Below are 20,170 nucleotides of genomic sequence, written 5' to 3' on the forward strand. Positions count from 1 at the left end.
TCATAAATAGTACGGGTTATGTTAAACCAACAATAATGATATTATGAAATCCAACAATAGATTATCAGTAACATTACAAATAAATGGTACATCCTAAATAAAAAAGACCTGGATTTTATTTCGTCTTCTCCATATGGATCATGATTGGATAAACCTAGTACTCTGCAGCCCAAGAGCTCGTCTGAACCATGTAATTATCAAATTGAATGGACAGAATGGATTCACAGAAAACAGCATACTATCAGATAAAAGTCCTACTTTTCATGAAGACAGAAGTCTGTATTCTACTTTATCTAGTTCTGCTTGCTTTTGTTCGAAAAATGGAAGGCCCCCTGGATCTCTTTCTTCCAATATAAAACTTGTGGGAGTTTGCGGAGGATAATTGTCAATGATAAACTCTATATCATTCCCGCGAATCTCTTTCTGGTTAAGAAGAACCTGCATTACAAATAGAGGTTTGGCTAAGCCTAATGACAAGAACGAGACAAGAATAAAGTTTTAAAGAAGTAAGCTTTCGAACTAAAATCTCCAATAAGAAGTAACTTCTAGAAAAAGCTAAAATTATTTAAAAGCAACTCCTAATTTTCGACACACGTTTAGTTAAGCTAAAACCTGGCCAAGCAGGCTCAACGCCACATGTTGTGCCGGACATGCTATGAATAAGAGGGAAATCACAACTCTTCCTAATTATTTTATGACTATGCATCCAAGGAGGTAGGAAAGATAGATGGGAAAGAAGATAAGCTAGATCAAGCATGTCAACTACATACCTTAACAGTCTTCAGCAAAGCAGCACTATGCAGTCTCAGCAAATCAACGGTCTTTCCATACATATTATGCATTAATTCTTCTGTCCTCTTTGCAATGTCATCATCTAATCTGAAGTTGACTGGAGGCTCAATTAAGTCGTAGTCATCGTAAAGTGATCCTTCAAAATCAAGCCGTGGGCCCACAAATTTTGCTCTCTTTCTCCAAGGAGCAGGTTCTCCATGCACCACCATTGGGTTCTCCAGATTCCATCTGCAAGAAGAACAAGTATCTAATTAGATATTATACTTTTCCTGGATTACAGAATTTATATGGTCTGTTCCAGGAAGGTTTTATCAATTCCTTTTAACCATCTGAAAGCAACAAATGGACACCCACATCGTAATAATCTTACGAGCAAGCCAAGATGCATCAGCAAGATAATGAACTGATGCCTTCGAAGTATCCCTCCCGAAAATGACCTCTTCAGCAGCTCTGCCTCCAAGTAATACCTTTATCAAGAAGATATGACATTTTTTATGACTGAATGCTAAAGAAACACACGGGTGAACAAAAATAAACCAGAGAACTCGAGTGTGAACCTGAAGGCGGTGTAACAACTGAGGTCGACGCTCAAACATGTACGCGTCATCATCAAGACGATGAAATACAACTTGAGACAGTGTCTGTATGTAACATCAAGAGTAATTAATTAATTAATTATTGTTTGGATAGAAAACCATTATTCTCCTAGAAGTATATCCTAATAAAGACCTTTAGTTTCAACTTCATGATCCAAGCACAGTGCAGGTCAAAAAATTAACTAAAGCTAAGTATGGAAATGCTAATTTTATATGACAGTGAATAAAAGACATCTGTCAACTTGTGCCCCAAAAAGTGCGTGAATCAATACCAGACTGAAGCCGGAAGTAACAAAAAGAAAGGTAAGACACAAATTCTACAATGGATGTGAACAAGTGATAATACTTTTAGAACAGGATTGAGTATTGTGTTGTGCTTACATTTTTTCGCAGTTTCAGATTTCCAAGTACTATCCTAAAATCCATGCCCCCTTTTCATTTATCACGAAGAGCACTCTAAGGTTGTGCAACATCACAGGTAAGCTAGACCAAAATTGCCAAGAACTGAAAAAATATATACTTTTAGGAGACTAACAAAATCCAAAAAGCTAGGGTATAGACCTGTCCACGAGGTTTGATTGATATGCGATCACATCTCTCAATATTTGCATTCTCAAAGCGCCTTAGCAGATGAGCAGTCAATGCGGTCCCCACTTCCGTAGTAGCTCGGCGACATTGGCCTTGATGGCCCAATTTTATTCCATCACGCTTGGGTCCCACAGTAAGACGGTCAACTGCATCATCCATGTCTTCCTGAAGAATTGCATTATGCCTTTTCCTGACAGCCACAAGAGCGGCCTCTTGGAGCAGCTGTGCCAGCTTCGCCCCCGACCACCCTGATTTACATTATTTAAGGATGTTCCGAAATGAAGATTATTTAGCAATGAACATAACAATCACAATAATTTCTTCAAATATTAGCAGTTAAATAGAATGCATACCAGGCAAGTTGTTTGCATAACTGGTCAATTCAACAGTATCTGATAATTTCACCTTACGGCCATGAACTTTTAATATTTCCAATCTTCCCTTTGCATTTGGAGGCCGGATTCTTATCTATAAGATAAATAGTTTGAAAAAGAAATTATAACTGCTGAAGATAAGGAGTTAAACACCCTTTGATAACTCTAAATCCTATTTAAAGGTACAACCTTGCGATCGAACCGACCAGGACGAAGAAGTGCAGGGTCCAACAAATCCATTCGATTAGTGGCACCCAAAAATATGACACCTTTTCCTGTATCAAATCCATCTAGTTCGATCAAGAGTTGGTTCAATGTGGTTTCTCTTTCTTGAGTTGCTGCATTGTATAGATGGTCTGTTGTCTCACGGAATATTCCTTGCCGCCTGTGTATTAATAAAGTATAATTAACAATTGAGGATCATTTATATTCTCCAAGTCGTACATCAATAAGAAAAGAGAATAGTAAAATTGGCCAAGAATACACGAAACATAGAACATATTAGAAACAGAGGAATGCAAGGATTGGTTGGTTATGCAGATGGAGTATCAGAAGTTATGAATAACTTCATAATATTATGAAAATGTTGAAAGAAAGTCAAAGAGGCTCTAGCTTTTACCCCTGGACTCTGCTTTAAATATATTAATTTAACTATGTAAGGATCAAAAAGGTTTCCTTCAAGAATTTTTTCTCGTATAATTACGTGAGAAACATAGATGTTATAAATTTATAGTAAATTCCAACACACTATTAGCTGAAAGAAAATATAGAACAACCATACCTTGTAGCCAGGGCATCAATTTCATCAATAAAAATGACCGATGGTTTATTTACCTGTAGAAAGAGTTATCAAGTCATGTTTTATCATGTATAAAAGTAATCATCTCATTACCTAAAGCATAGTGAGGAAAACTGTTCTCATAATTTCGAACATCCTCATGGTAGAAATAATGTACAAATCTTCCCTTTTCCTTCATTATTAACATTTCCCCTTTTGAGTTTCATAAAATCCTTTAACTTTGCTGATGTTATGACATATTTATTGGTTGCAAGAAGAGAAGGGTATCACCAATTTGACTATGATCCATAATCACCTGCAAGGGTATCACCAATTTGACTATGATCCATAATCACCTGCACTCTATTGCATCGTGAAAGTTCGAAATCCCACAAAATACTAGAAACCCATGCTCTTGCCAACACCATAGCCTTTATAATAAATAGAATATCACTATTTGAGACCATATTTGAGTACATAACATAGATCTTTGAGTAATTTCGTCATAATGACTGGATAGATATCTTGCGTAAAGAAGAATCAGAGTTGGTAACAATACATGGTTATATATTTTCAATTTTTATACAAGTTTAAGGTGTCCAACCAGACTTGGATAAAGAAGTGCATATCCTATCAAACTTTCCGTTGGTGGAAAGATTGTCAACATGAATTTAGATCACATTACTGATAAAAGTATTAATTATGTTAGATGTTCCTGAAAGAAGACAGAAGATAGTAACAATTGACGTTCATAAATCAAGCCAGTGGAAAGCTAATTCTTCAAAGATTAAATGACATAATAATTAAATGCATAAAGTTTCAACAGTTTCGCCAAATTGATGGTTTGATAAAAAATAATGAGTCACATTCACAATTTATAAGTTTCACTGAATAAAAATTGTGGATGGTTTACCTTTGCTCTCTTAAATAAATCTCGTATACGAGCAGAACCAACACCAACTAAAACTTCCACGAATTCAGATCCAGCCATTTGGTAGAATGGAACACCAGCCTCACCTGCTATGGCCTTGGCAACTAGAGTCTGATAAGGCAACATGTGATTATATTAGAAATCAATATAGAAAATATCAATAATATCAATCTTTGAGTGTAACGTGATTCTAGAAAAGACAACCAACCTTGCCACATCCTGGAGGGCCCTCGAGAAGAACTCCATGTGGAGGCTTTATCCCCATTTTATCAAATAGTTCAGGATTTTTCAGGTATCGCACCAACTAATCAGCATCGAAAGTTAAACAGAAAAATCAGTGTCGAACATTAATGAACATAGCTAAATTATTCTATTACATCTAGAATTAACGAGGACATATATCACATACTATTTCAGCCTCAGAAGTCTTATTCTGTAAAACAAATTTTTCATCCAAATATTCACAAAGATTTTTTACTACTTTCAAGTTTCAAAAGAAATGTAAGTTACAGCCCCTAGTAGATATGCAATCATCGACCTTTTAACAAACTTGTAACAATCATCCAATTTTTCTTTAACTTGTGAGGGTTAAAAGGGATGTTTTTTTCTTCCTCTTCTGTCTAGAAAGGATTTCGCCAGCTGTTAAAAGGACAAAATTTCCATAAAGCAAATACTGCAGATATTTAAAAGTTAACATTGATCATTATCATACCAGAATGGACAGTGAGAAACGAGGATAAAAACCAAGAAAAAGATGTAGAACTAATTAAGGGAATGACTACTTGGGGATGATGTATTTCTTGCACATAGCCATAGAAGCTCTAATTTACAAGAGGAATGCAAGATAATTGAACAATTTAAAGATGAAGAAGTATCCCAAACTTAACATGAAAGGATATTGTTGCAAAGAATTGATTTCATTGGAGTTTTCAACAAATGCAATGATGGAGCAAATGAAGCGGCGAAAAACGATTCATCATTCATGTAGCTGATACAAGTTTATTAGGAAGAAATGTTATAGTCATTGTTTTATGTTCAAAAAGGGTTTCACTAAGAACGAAATAAGTCACTGGTAATTATTTTTTCAGGGTAATGAAAAATTGTACATACATATAAAAACTATAAACATGTAACGGAAGTATATACCTCTTGGAGCTCTTCAACTGCTTCCTCAATGCCTGCCACATCATTAAATGTGACTCCAGTGGAACCCTGAAAGTAGATAATCATTCCATTAAAAAGGCCAAAAATCATACCTGCTTATGAGGAAATTTAGGAATGCGACAAGAAGTAAATTAAGAAGTATAACTGACATCCACACGCGCTTGTGGTTTTGATTGAGAAAATTCAATGCCTTGCCATATATCCTGCATAAAATAGAAAGAAGTGAGGGTCACTTTGCATGAATAGCTAGCCTGCCAGAAATAGTTGTAGGAAGCAATGCTCACCCATTTACGGAAATTCTTTGGTCTTCTAGAAAGGGTAAAACGGACAAGAAGAACCATGGTAAAAAATACCAGCATAATTGGTTTCAGCATTTCAAGACTAGCAGACACCCCACCAAAAGTGTATAGTTCGTACATCTTGGAAAAGATTCCTCCATCACCAAAAATATCGGCAAGATTATCCCACGCTCTTTCAAGAACTCCAAAAACAAGACTAAAAATTAGTTGCAGAAATGGTTTGGTAATAGGCCATATGATGTATACAGCCGCTGCAAAAACAAAGCTGGTAGCTGCAAATATTGCAGAAGCCAAAAATCCTCCAACAACAACTGCAGCTGCAGCCATTGCAGCAGTCAGCACTCCAAGTTCAACCATCATTCTACTCGATATTTTAGATGCCACTGGGTGAGGATATTCTGGCAATTTTCCTACATAGGACTATAAAAACAAAACTAACTGTCAGACAGAAGGGAAAAGCAAAAAAGGAGGAGAACACTTTGCAAATTAATAATAAATTCTTGGTAGACCATATGTGCTTTTAAACTTTGGTGGATGATTGTGATAAAGAAAAATCACACATAGTGCTTAATTCGACCATTTTGTATGTACATAGAGGTTGTTTGGGCTCCATTTTATCCAAAATGCATTTTTCTCTCTCGTCTTTTAACTACACATTCTCCAATAAAAAAATATTACACGTAAATAAAAAACTTTTCCTTTTATTAGCCCCACATTCTTAAAAATAATCACTATTTCAAAATATATTTTCCCCAGAAACACATTATAATGAAGCCCAAACAGGGGCCTAACATGCAATAAATGATAATTCCAAGTCCTTGAAAGGTAGTCTATTCTGTAGTGTGTTTCATCCTATTGGCACATGAGAATTTTAACTTCTCGTTCAAAAACATAGCTTGCTGTGTGTTTTAAGACATTAAAATGAAAGGTATGTAGTTATCACTATCACATGCATAGAATATCCACTATCGTGAGTTAATGGTTATGATAGTAGACGTGTTCTTGAACGCTTAGCCTAATCTTTTCATCATAAATTCCATTCATAGTTTATTTGATCACACAAGTTCTCTTACAAAAGAAGAACTCCATTTAGTACAAGACACAGAGTGAGTGATAAAAGTATGAAATCTTATTGACAGCAGTTCCTAAACCTCAACAGAGAAGCGACAAAATAATAACCAGATTCAAAGCTTCCTCGCGAACTCACTGAAATGAAAGACTATTCCAGAAAGAAATGTCTTTTATATTTCTAACAGCATTTTTTACTACTTACCTCCAGCATCCCATTTTCTCCCCATCCACACAATTCCAACCCGAGTCAATAGAGTATATTTGCATACCATTGGCATGAGCAGATATTCGAAGAGGAATTGCTAACAAAAATCAGAAGAATACCATCATTTGCTTCTCGATTTCGTATCTTGGCCCCTGGTACTCCTCCAAAAGAACTTGGGCTTGGTCTCGATCCAGCTTCATTGCCCTATAACCAAAATTCACAACATCAAGCAGACCAAACACAATCAAAGACAAAATGTCTTATGTTACAGTACAAACCATTTAGTTCTATGCAAGCTCTTTTCTCCAGGTATTTCTTTCAAATCGACCACAAAATCCCTGTATGCATAATTACCACTATTCTCCTTAAAAGTCACCAACTTTATTTTATCACTCTTCAAGTACTTTTGAAAATCCACGTAGCTCAATTTTGGCAACTCCTTCAAATTCTTGTTGAACTCCTCTTCCTCGGATAAATTTATCCCAAAAACTTGCTCGGGTACATAAAGTTTTCCTTTATACTCCCTCAGGATATCGTTCAAATAAACTCCTTCCGACTTCACTAAATTGCTGTCAATATCACTCTCCTTTCTACTCACTAATGCCTTCAAATTCAACCTCCTTATTATTTCAAAAACCGGGTTATCAAAACGCTTTTCACTCAAACTCACCTTCTCTTTCAATGTGTACAATCTATCCCCAACCAAATATTTAGGTTCCACTTGACTCGGGTTTTCCCTTAAAACCCTAGTCACAAAATCCTCTTTCTCAACATCAGAATTCAACAAAGTCTTGGAATTTGAACCAGGTTTTTGCAAAAAAGCACGTGGACTATTGAGAAAATACAATCTTTTTGGAAGTATGGGGGAAAAGCTCAATCTTTTATGAGATTTTTGGTCTGAAAAATTGGTGGGATAATTAATGAAGGGTTTAGGAGTGCCAAATTGTAAGTAATACATGTTTCTTTTAGCGAAGAATTGGGTTAAACTACTGGATTGAGGTTTCGGGGATTATTAGGAGACAAAAATTTTGGCATTTCTGCTGGAATGAGTGGGAGAGTAAACCTGCACACAGACGGAGAAACAGGGATAGTGAAGGAGACAATGAGGAAGGAGGAGAAAACAGGGATTAAATCGTATGCAAAAAAGGATGTGTCCTATTAAAAATGAAGTCGCATGTTTCTTGGGTAGTTTTAAAAAGACTTGGCCAAAACATCTTCTTCTTTTTTTTTACTTTGAATTTTAAACAATTAAATATTTTTATGATCATCTCTTGAATGTTAAAAGATAAAGATATCCATGTGTATGTTACACAATTACAAAATATTATTTTCTTTAAAAGATATTATTACTCTTTTAGTTTACAAGTGAAAATATGAAGACTTTTCACTTAAAAATTCAAAATCAACTAATTTTTCTTATTTATTTATTTCAACACAAATAAAAATTTTCTCATTTTTCATCCGTTTCAATCTCAAAACTTCAAAAATTTATCGAACGTTGAACAAAAAAATATTTTTTCTATATCCCTTCTAATCGATAAGCATATTTACATATGTTTAATTTCGTTTTCATTAAATTAGTATGCGTTTTAATAGATAAATCTTATTTTGATGTAAATTAATATGTAGATAATTTTTTAACAAATCTATAATTTTTTTAAGTATGAACAAGAAAAAAATTATCTATATGTATATTCTTTCAGACGAAATCCATCTGCATAAAAAATAGTCGACTATTTACCTGGCTGTTTGCTGACTGGCCTGCTTTTGTTGAATAAATTTATATTGCCCAGTGGATGAACCGATTTTTCAACTAAATTTTTTCTTATAATTAAAAATTTTGTTTCAGCATGTAGATATGATTGTAATTCCGATTTTTTACTTTGGTGATTTGAAATTCGATAAAAAAAAGATCGATGGGCATTGATGTCACATAAGACACTCAACCTTGAACTCAACCTTCCATATGACCTGACCTTCCCCTTTTACATATTTCCCACCAATGAGGTCAGGCCGTAAGTCCATTAATGCTATTTTTTCCCTACATTTTAGAAAACATTAATCCTACTTCGACAATAACTCGCAGTGATTCTTATCCACATTATAAACTTATCATACTTCGATTCAAACTTAAATAGAACACTTTCAATGTAACACAAATACCTTACATAATGAGGATGAGGATTACATGTGTTCAATCATCCTAAAACTCTGCTACCAACATCTATAAATACATGTCCAAGCCTTATTATTCAGGTACATTCTATATTATTTTCAATTCATAGCCTCACGCATAAATTCTCCATCTGACTTAAGCGTCGGAGGAGTGACGAGGACACACTTCGACGCCTTTGTTTCACGTATTGGAAGCACTCATTCGCAATCAATCTCCGTCATTAAGCACATCAAGCTTAGGGATAAATAGGTGCATTTTTTGGTAGTATCATTGGCACAGTCTGTGGGAAGCTCTATCAAAAGTCATTATTAACACACATCCACAACATCTTCTGGCAAACTTATCCGTTCCTAGCCAATTCCCCGCCAAGGATCCTCTGGTTCCTCAGGAGGAATCATTAGGGGAGCCAGCACCTCTACCAGCAGTCATTACTCCCGAAGCTTTTGAGAAACTCCGTCAACAAATTGTCACGCTAACTCAGTTGCTAAGTCACAGGAGTCCACATCCAGTACCACCACAGGAGGGTGGTTTTATGGCTGATGCTCGAGCTCAGACCTCACGACACATCAGTAGTGATGTAGGAACCTCGGGCATACTTCATGAGGCCTCGGGCTCGAGGTCAATTGCAATTGATATTCAATGATAACGACACGTAGGAACTTGGTACTTAATATGACTCAATCAGAAATGTCAAATGATCTCTGATATATTTGAGCCCATTATCGCAATAAGTCCATAGTCGGATCAATGTGCTACATCAGGAAACACCAATAAAAAGAAATGGGTTATTTCATTTAATAAACAAATAATTATGTATACATAATAAATAATAATATGACTATTTTGCTTGCATTGTCGACGAACAACACTCCCGAAGTGGTAATGTCTTGAAACCACTTATAAACATCCGAGATTGTCTTTTAAGCTATCGCGTGACTAGCTTTAAAAAAGAAATAGAAAAAAATGTTAAAAAAAGTATAGATGAGTAAGCGTAGCGTACTTTACTATAATCATAAAATATGTACTCGGGCATAATTCTTCTCCACTCTATCTCGAACACTTTCCACTTGTTAGTATCACCTCTCGGAAGAGATTGAGGTACGTTTTGTCGACGAGTGACCTTCTTTGTGAAAGGAGAAATGTCGTACTGTGATAACAATTTCGGCCTCTTGTCGACCCCCTGCTCCAGCACGTCAACAATATAATTATTACCCTTTATCACGGCTAGGGTCCTCTCCTTATCTTCTACCTCCTCCGTGCCGAGTATATTCTCTATCCTAGGGACGTCATCCCCTTCTCCGTCTCGAGGCTCACCATCCCTCCGTCCTTTCCTCGTCCTCAGCCACCTGTCTCATCCCCATCGGGACCACCCCCTCCATCCTCTTCTCCTCCTCCTCCGCCACCTCTTCCGTTCCCATGTGACTACTTCCTTCGTTACCTCTTCTATCCCCATCAGAGCCAATCCCTCATCCTCTCCTTCTTCGCCATCTTTTTCATTCCCATCCGGGCCATTTCCTCTCGCTCCACAGATAACAAAAATGATTCTAATGTACCATCACCTATCCAGAACTATGGGTGACCCTCTCTCCATCACTCCCTCGACTGCCTGAAATATCGCCTCGGAGCGCTGAGACATCATCCGAAGGTCTACTAAATAGCCTCGTAGTGCGCCCACCTCCTCTTGTAGTGCGCCCATTTATTTTTGTAGCCCGCCCATCTCCCCCATTATAACTTCTGTCAAGTAGACATACAGATTATAAAAATAATAACTCTAACTATGTGTAGGAGATCTACGTGGGAGGTTTTTGGATAGGGGAGAATATCTCATCAATATAGGTAATTCTATCGACGAAGGTGATCGTTGATCTACTGGACCGCAATCCTACACAATAATAACATTAAAAATTATTTACTTAATTAAAACAGGCTAACTCATACAAAACGATAATCAATAAATTATATTCAATTCACATACCCGATCTCAATTCAGGATAGAATCGGATATCTGGTCGTCCTGAGTATGTGAAACGACTCATTTATGCACAAAACCTCGACTCCCTTTCTCCGTCGATGGAGTCAACTGAGTTAGGACTTCAAAATAATATATTAAAATTTCAACTAATTAATCATCATGTGCTAAGATTTTGAAATGACATACAATACAATTCGCCAATGTATACTCACCTAAGCATCGTCGATGATAGCTGATAACTGTTTGTCCGATAAATAATCTTCTGCTCAGGATGCTCTCCAGTGATGCATCCAAAGACAATATGTCTCCTCTCACCTTACAAATCGGGTACCCAAGAGGGAGAGTCTCACATGCCCAAATCTACAACACATATAATTATTATATATAAATTTAGAGGGTGTTTGGTTAGGATTAAAATTAATTTTTTTAGTAGATTGTGATAGAAGTTTTTAAAATTTATGGTTAAAAAGTTGTGGGACATATGAAAGATGTGATTAATATTTATTGTTTGACTTTGATTTAGATTAAAATTAGATTTAAAACCGTACCAAATGGGCTATTAATATAAAAAATATTTTAACGTTGATTATTTTATTTGATGAAGACGTGTAAGGTGTCCTCAAAACATCTCTGACCAATGAATAGTTGTCAAAGGTATCGATGTTTTCAATAATTTCCAAATGAAAAATGTCGATTGTAATCTTTTTTGTGATGACACCTCACTACGCTATTAAGGATATAGACCAATCCTAGCTTCAACCTGTCCAACATCTTGGTCGCACTCCCTGATTGCGCCAATGTATTGCATTAGAAGTGTTGTCCCCTGTCCATAAAAATACATATTGTACAGCCTATTACTTCTTTAAGTATCGTCCTGAGCTGTTTCATTGCCCGTAATCTTCAGTCCAGTCATCTGGGCAAACTCAAACATAGAGAAATTGAGGACCTTGTCCTTCAGGTCGAACTGGAAGGCATCGCTATCAACTGGCCTAAGCAGCTGACATAGTAGTGCATCAATGATATGTCCAGAGTACTGCACCTCTCTCAATTGATACATGACCCACAAGAAGGATTGTTATAGCATATATGCATCCTGATAATCAAGCAACTCCAATACTGTAATAAAATTATCAAAACTACTGTTCAAAGTAATTTTTCCCACCATTAATCCCAACTCAACATTTAGATTGTACTTCATTCTGCAAAAATTAAAATGTTAGAACCTTCAACAAGAGATAAAGGAATAAAACGTAATACCAGAAAATTAAATGAACAGAATTGTAACTAGCATACACAAGAAAAAAATATTTATTTTACGTCGATACTAATAAAAAATGATTTAATAAACTAAAGAAGAAGCACAAAAAAAGCAAAGAATTACAGACAAAACAAAAAATAAAGAAAATAAGAAAAGATCAAAATAAAGAATATAGCTATTATTTAATTAAAATTGAAAAAACTAAAGATTTGTTTAAAAAGAATACTTTATTAAAAAGGAAATAACATATATAAATTAAAGAGGGTAAAAATTATTTAATTATAATTAAAAAAATAAAGATTTGTTTAAAAAGAATTTTAACTTGAAAAAAATAAAAGGAAAAAAACGAATTTGGTATTTGGTTAAAAAGAATATTTGATTTGGTAATATTCAATTTAAACTTCTTTATTCAATTTTTAAAAAAGAATTAAATTTTCTTAATTTATAAATTTAAAAATATTTAAAAATTAAACAAAAGGAAATTATAAAAATTAAATAAAGAATATAAATATTATTCAATTTAAATTAAAAAAATTAATATTTGTTTAAAAATAATTTTAAATTGAAAAACGATAAAAAAAAAAGGGGAAAAAAAGAAATTGGTATATTGGTTAAAAATAATATATAATTTCGTAATTTTCAATTTAAACTTCTTTATTTAATTAAAAATAGAATCAAAATTTCTTAATTTACAAATATAAAAATATGTAAAACAAAAAATTTAAACAAAATGAAAATTATTAAATTAAATAAAGAATATAAATATTATTTAATTTAAGTTGAAAAAAATTAAGATTGATCATAAAAAAGAATATTTAATTAAAAACAACTTTAAATTGGAAAAAATAAAAAGAATAAAAAAGGATTTTGTAATTTAAATAGAATATTTAATTCGATAATTTTCAAATGAAACTTCTTTATTTAATTTAAAAAAGAATTAAAATTTCTTTATTTAAAAATTTAAAAATATATAAAAAATATAAAAATTAAATGAAGAATATAAATATCATTTAACTAAGGCTAAAAAAAATTAAAGATTTGTCTAAAAATGATATTTAATTAAAAAGAATTTTAAATTGTAAAACAAAATAAAAGGAAAAATGAATTTGATAATTTGGTTAAAATGAATATTTAATTACATAATTTTCAATTTAAACTTCTTTATTTTATTCAAAAAAGAATTAAAATTTCTTAATTTATAAATTTATAAATATAAAAGAAGAAATAAACAAAGGAAATTTGTAAAAATTAAATAAAGAATATAAATATTATTTAATTGAAATTGAAAAAAAATATGATTTATCATAAAAGAATATTTAATTAAAAAGATATTTAAATTAAAAAAATAAAAAGGTAAAAAGGAATTTGATAATTTAATTAAATAGAATATTTAATTTGATAATTTTCAGTTTAAACTTGTTTATTTAATTTAAAGAAAAAATTAAAATTTCTTAATTTATAAATTTTAAAATATATATATAAACAAAAAATTAAACGAAAGAAATTATAGAAATTAAATAAAAATAAAAATATTATTTAATTAAAATTGAACAAATTAAGATTTGTTTAAAATGAAGATTTGATTAAAATTGAAAAACAATATGAAAGGAATAAAAGAATTTTGTAATTTGGTTAAAAAGAATATTTAATTTAAAAAAGAATTAAAATTTCTTAATTTATAAATTTAAAATATATAAAAAAAAAATTAAACAAAGGGGGCAAAAAAATTAAAAATTGTCAGACTGTGCTGAAAACATTCGAAAATAATCTGCCGTCGACTGTCGAAGTTAATGGCCTTGTTGTGTGGTGGTGAACGACAGGTTGACTCTGACGATGACTTCTTCAGCTGAATCTCCGCTCGAACATTAGGTTGAAGATGAGGGTATTTTTTGGTTTTGGTATTTAACTTATCATTTTTAGATAACTTTTTATTTTAATGGTCAAAGGCCATTATGAAAACATTGGCCGAGTCAACAGGCCATTTCCTTGTATTTCCTCGTGTTTCTTTTATGCTAATGCCGAATGGTGATAGGAAATGTTCTACTAAAATTAAAGATGCATGTTCTATCATAATTTTATATTCACAAAATGCACGGATAATATTTAGGGTCAATTGCCCAAAACTTCTCTCTAGAAATATTTTCATATGCAATATATCCTCTACCTATTGAAAATCGTAGAAAACCCTCATGTTTGAAACTTTTTGTGCAAAAAACTTTTTACAGTCAAGATCCATCAAATTTGTCGTTAAAAACAGTAAAAAAATGTCAAAATAAAAAAGGAGTAATTTAAATTTCAGTATCTAAATTTTTTATTTTGCTACGAATTAAATCTAAATATTTTAGCCGTGCCACTTACAATTCCAAAATTTTCAAACTTTATGTTTCACCCCACCCACTCCATCTTCTTTTCCAAAAATAAATTGAATAGCTGAAACCTTGTCAGTTGACCACAATTCCTCCAAAGTCAAACTTGACCCTCCCTTATTTCCTCCGAAGTCAAACTTAACCCCACCTTGAGTAAGAAGACGAAGTGAAGTGACGTGGAGTGAGATGACGTGGTGTGGCATGGAAAATAAAGTTTTAAAAATTTGAGATTATAGGTGACACTTAAAAAAAACTTGGATTTAATTTATAAAAAAAATAAAAAGTTTGGATATGTAATTGTTCATTTTTAATTTTGACATTTTTTAATTGTTTTTAATGACATTATATGACGGATTTTGACGGCAAATGATTTTTCGCACAAAAGATTTCAAACAGGGAACTTTTCTGCAATTCCTAATATTTACTGTATATCTAATAATAAAAGAAAACTACATTACCAGAAAATAATAATGAAACAAAACAATAAATATAAAAATTATAGAAACACTTTACTTTGTTCCTTGACATAAAATACAATATAAAGATAATGGATACCTAAATATAGATATCTTGTGTACATTTAACTTCTTTTCAGAACCCGTGTTGTGAGATATTCACTAAACTTGTCATTGAGTTCGAAATCATTGAATGACGGTGATCATGCTTAATTATTATCTCAACGCATTATATACCCTATAATGTCATAGTCAAATTTCAAATAGAAATATGTTGCCGATTCTCTAAATTTATGTAACAAACGGAAGAACTTAAAAGGAGCAATGGTCGCTGCCTTTGTGCTTGGGGCTTGTCACGTATGATAGTTCAGCCTCTAGATTAATCATGCATTCGCTCTTCAGAATAGTTCAAATTCGATTTAACTTCACGGGCCAAATATTCAATGCATATCTCAATATTTTGGCTAATTTTAATGCAGATGCTCTAAACGTTATTTAAAATGGGTGACTGAATATGACGTGAGTGGTGACGGAAATTATTTTCTTATGATAATAACCACTCAATTTAAAAATTATTACATTAGTGGTCATTCAATTAAAAATATTAACTTACATCCTAGGTTATGCCGTTAAGTGGCTATGTGTGATGATGTTTATTAATTTGGAGTTAAAAATGGGAGATTAAACACATTTAGACGAGAAAATGTAATGTGACTTTAGTTTTGATCAGATTTTTAGGCTTAAACCATTTGGTAAGCTCACTCTTTTTTATTGTAATGATTTTTGTTGGCTTGTCATAGTAAATAACATCGTTTAATGACATGTAGAAACTTAACGAGGTCACGTGAAATTTAAATTGTTTTTTATTGAGTGACCATTAGCATAATTAACTCGATTCAAAATACCACGGAATTTGTTCCTTGCTCCGGGTCACCAAATTGTCATTTAGTAGAATTTCTCACCTTCGAGTTGGGAAACTGTCCTTGAAATATCTGGAAGCTGCAACTTGATCTCTGAATTTTCTTATGTTTTCAATTAGGTCCCTAAAATATCTTGAGTCTGCAATTCAGTGCCTGTAATTTTTTTATTAGTGCAAATCATCCCTAACTTATCACGTTTCCACAAATTAACAATTGAGCTCTCTGCGACCTGCAAATTGGTTATTGAAAGGTTCGGCCCAAAAGTGTTTGGTCCAAACCCCTATCCAACTTTCCTAGACCCAATTCTGCTACTATTCCAAATAATAATGTTATTCATATTCATCGACCGCAATAGTCATTTTACAAGCTGCCCGCTATTTGAGGTCTTAATTTTTTGTAACTTCGTTGCTTCAAATAACCATATAATGTTTCAAATAACAAGTTACTGCATATGGATAACTATTGCAACTACTGACTATGAATATCGTTACTATATTCGAAAAAGATTATGGCTAGGTTACAAGGAGGAATTAGTGGAGAATGCTCAAGATTTTCCAAATAACCTTTGACTCTTTTTTTTTTTTTTTTAATTTATTAAATATATTTAAAATTAAAGGCATTTACAATATCCATTTTACCCCATTTTGAACGTTGAAATTTGAAGGGCCTATAAATCATCTCCTACCACAAATCGATCCTTCAAGGTCTCTTCATCAATTTTCATCTCCATCTCTATGTCTCATATTGTGTGATTGAATTTACATTAATGGTTATTTTCTTTGATTTGTTTTGTTAGTTTCTAAATTTTTAATTTTTTGGCTTACAATGTTCTTCGAGTAATGTATTTTATACTTTAAACTTATCTATTTAGATGTATACTTACTTTGACATTCAAAGATTTGGAAAAAATAATTGATTTGTAGTGTTGGGAAAGTGGATTGTCGTTGTGATCACAAACCCCCAATGGGAGTCTGTGAAGGTATCTCCTACCCTCAAATTTGAAATTCAAATGGGTTGACTGTGGAATGGAGGGTATTTTTATCTTTTCACATAAAAGAGGCATTTATCACTTATATTTCGTAAGTTGGGGTGTGTTTTTGATTGCGAACATGAAATTTACATAGAAAAAAATAAATTCTAAATAATTCAATTGCTTAGAAATTATTTGCAAGAAAATTGTCTATTAAATGTGTTTGATTGATTTTATTTCCAACCTAGAAAATGTTATATTTGTCTATTTTTTATTGACGGATAAATAGGGAAGAATTGGTAGATGAAAGAGAAAGATGAAGTGAATTACTTGAAAAATAAATATCTACTCCTTCTAAAAAAAATATTTTTCTTATTTCAAGAAAAATATGATCACGTGATCAAAAGTAGGAAAATATTTTTTATGGAAAAAAATATCAATCAAAGAGCACACAAATAGGAATTTGGGTGAAAAATAACGTTTTTTATGAAACATATTGACAATCAAATGTACTCTTAGTTTTCTTTTTCAAATGATGTCTTTGACTTTGATTACATTCCATTTTCCATCACTAGTCAATTAATGGTCCGTTTGATTGTAAAGATGAAATTTGGATGGAAAGAATACGAATTCGAGAGAATTGAAATACCTAGAAATTATTTTACCGGGAATTGTTATTTACTGTATTTGATTTGTATAATTTTTTACGTGAAAAATGTTGAAGTAAAAGTGTTTTTTGGTGTTCATTTGACATTTTTTATATGAAAATTATTAATTAAAGAGATGAAATTTACTGGTATTGGGGATAGAATTTGTTTTCATTGAAAAAAAAGGTCAAGAAAGGCATTTATCTTTTAGTGTTTATTTGACTTTATTTTACATGAAATTTGTCAATTAGGGTCCATTTGATTGCAAAGATGAAATTGAATTGCCTAGAAAATGAATTTCAGGGAATTGAATTACCTAGAATTGTTTTCCTGTGAATTGTAAATTATTGTATTTGATTGGTATAATTTTTCACGTGGAAAATGTTGAAATAAAAGTATTTTTTAATGTTCGTTTGACTTTGTTTTACATGAAAATTGTCAATTAAAGGGAAATATTTTTTTACAATAATTCTTAGAATTGATTTTCATTACCAAAAAAAAAAAAATAATCGCTACAGTAGGGTGGAATTTGAATTCTCATCATATATGGTGAGAATTCAAATTCCACTAAAACAAGGAAAATTCCAAGTTCTAAGAAATCCAAGAAATGCAATTCCATGAAAAATATAAGGTATCAAACACCAAAAGTTGGAATTTTCAATTCCAATTCCATCTTTTTTTTTTCCATTTCCATGCTATCAAACACTCCCTTAAAGGAAAATATTTTTTTTACAATTAGGGATATAATTTGTTTCCATTATACAAAAAAAAATAAAAAAAATTTGATAGCAATGGCCTAGAAAATCAATTCCCACCATATTGGTGAGAATTGAGTTTTAAGAAAAACCAAGAAAACCAATTACCTGGAAAAAAATATGCTATCAAACAACCAAAAAGTGGAAGTTGCAAATTGAATTCCATTTTCCATCAAAAATAATGACCTATCAAACAGGTCCTAAAATTTTCAAGCTTTTTCCCTTTTAACATAGCAACTATTGAAATGTTAAAAATAATACTTTGCTAGACAAATGCCCAAATAAGAGAGCAATAGGTATTGCACTATGTCTCAGTCGAGATTTTTTATTATTGTTTTTGAATAAAGTTTCTTGTACAAAAGCTTCTAGTGTATTTGTCAATTCATTTGTCAACTGCTTTTTTACATGAAACAAGGTTGATTATTTTTTACAATTCTCCGATAAGGCAGACTTTATTAAAGAGGGGAAAAACACCCCTTAAGCAAGACTCTAAGAAATTATACCCCATTTGAGCCCCAGTAAATTTTAATACATTTTTTTCTTCTTTCTTAGTAACTACACATTCTTCAATAAAATAATATTACACATAAACAAAAAAAAATCTTTTCTTATTTTTCAACCATACATTCCCCCCAAGAAATACTATTTAAAAAATTATAACATCAAATGATGGTGGCGAAACAGGGTCTTAATATTTTTGTGAAATTAGACTAGAACTTCCTGATTTGCACAAGCAAGCATGTTAGCGTCGGTCCAAATTGAAGACAATAAATGGAAATTGTCGTACAAATAACACTAGAAAAATATATAATTGACAAACAAAAGTCAATCAAATAATAAAATAACCGAAAATGATAATTATGAAATATTGATCATGTTGAGACTTAACTACACGATTTTCACTTGATAGTGAGGCTAAAGTGTTATTAATTTCCAATACATAAAACAGCAGTCTAATTTCTTTTATTAGTATTCTAATTTTTCAAGTTGCATAATTTAGGCGTCATTCAATTAATTTTTGGTACAATGCACACACATTGTTCGATAGTGATTATAAGAATTGATTTTTTCACAGTTAGAAAGAAAAATAATAACGACTGAAATAGTAAAAAAATAATCAAGAAAATTAATTTTTTTAGTGAAAATTGCTACCAAACGGGGACTTAGACAAATAGTATGCAATTGAAAAATTTATTTGATTACAATTCCAACAAAATTAACGGATCATACTACATGAAGCTATCAATATTTTTCTCCTTAATCAAGTGTCCATTTTACTAGAAAAAAAAAATGGAAAAAAATATTTTTCTCCTTAATATTTTTTTTCAAACAATGACTAAGTGTCATGCCCCTTTACTAGTATAAATACTAAATATAAATCTTTGCATGTATTGCAATTAACATGACAATTGATTTTATGAATATAAGTTTATTTGGTAAGCTATTGACATATTCTATCCATCTTCACTGGGTAATGGCTCTTTTCAAAATTTAATTTTATCTTCCAAAATTTTATTAAATGTTGAGCTATGTCGCGACTATATTTTTTATTAGACGATAATATCTCTATTTCTCGTACGTTACTACTTACTTGAACAGTGAACTATTTTACGCCTACTTCATTCACATTTTTCTATCTTCTATCTAGCTCGGAATATTCTTTGGTTTATATTTCAACCAATTTTATTTTATTTTTATTTCTTTCAAGATTGTGAAAATGTTAACCAGCAGAATTATATTACAATAATTAGAGGTTTAATATACATTTTGCCTCTTTTATTCCTTCACACGAAAGCAAAATTCTCTCTTTCGGCAATTAAAATAAAAAAAAAAAAAAAAAAAAAAAAAAAAAA

General features: G+C 31.8%; 1 protein-coding gene across 2 annotated transcripts; it reads right to left on the reverse strand.

Annotated features, from left to right (window-relative positions):
- Positions 1-7,949, reverse strand: LOC111402891 (probable inactive ATP-dependent zinc metalloprotease FTSHI 1, chloroplastic). 2 transcript variants are annotated; one of them, XR_002704361.1, is made up of 15 exons: positions 7,077-7,949; positions 6,918-7,002; positions 5,508-5,942; positions 5,373-5,426; positions 5,206-5,271; positions 4,268-4,363; positions 4,042-4,170; positions 3,132-3,184; positions 2,540-2,735; positions 2,330-2,444; positions 1,950-2,224; positions 1,350-1,433; positions 1,163-1,259; positions 771-1,020; positions 1-438 (listed from the first exon to the last, which is right to left on the reverse strand). XR_002704361.1 is itself a non-coding variant. In XM_023031210.1 (15 exons), the coding sequence occupies exons 1-15, from the start codon at positions 7,754-7,756 to the stop codon at positions 262-264; spliced, it is 2,808 nt and encodes a 935-aa protein (XP_022886978.1). In that variant the 5' UTR covers positions 7,757-7,949; the 3' UTR covers positions 1-261. The 2 variants fall into 2 exon arrangements, 1 of the variants encoding a protein (XP_022886978.1); XM_023031210.1 differs by having other exon boundaries at positions 1,147-1,259.
- Between the last annotated feature and the right edge of the window lie 12,221 nt (positions 7,950-20,170).

Source organism: Olea europaea, chromosome 11 (genome assembly GCF_002742605.1).
Source record: "Olea europaea var. sylvestris chromosome 11, O_europaea_v1, whole genome shotgun sequence".
Lineage (NCBI taxonomy): Eukaryota > Viridiplantae > Streptophyta > Magnoliopsida > Lamiales > Oleaceae > Olea > Olea europaea.

Excerpts from the sequence above, each read along its gene's own strand:
- LOC111402891 (XM_023031210.1), bottom strand. The coding sequence starts at position 7,756 with ATGTATTACTTACAATTTGGCACTCCTAAACCCTTCATTAATTATCCC. Across the intron at positions 5,427-5,507 it reads CAAAGAATTTCCGTAAATGG|GATATATGGCAAGGCATTGA; the intron begins GTGAGCATTGCT and ends TATTTTATGCAG. Across the intron at positions 1,260-1,349 it reads AGTTGTTACACCGCCTTCAG|GTATTACTTGGAGGCAGAGC; the intron begins GTTCACACTCGA and ends TTCTTGATAAAG.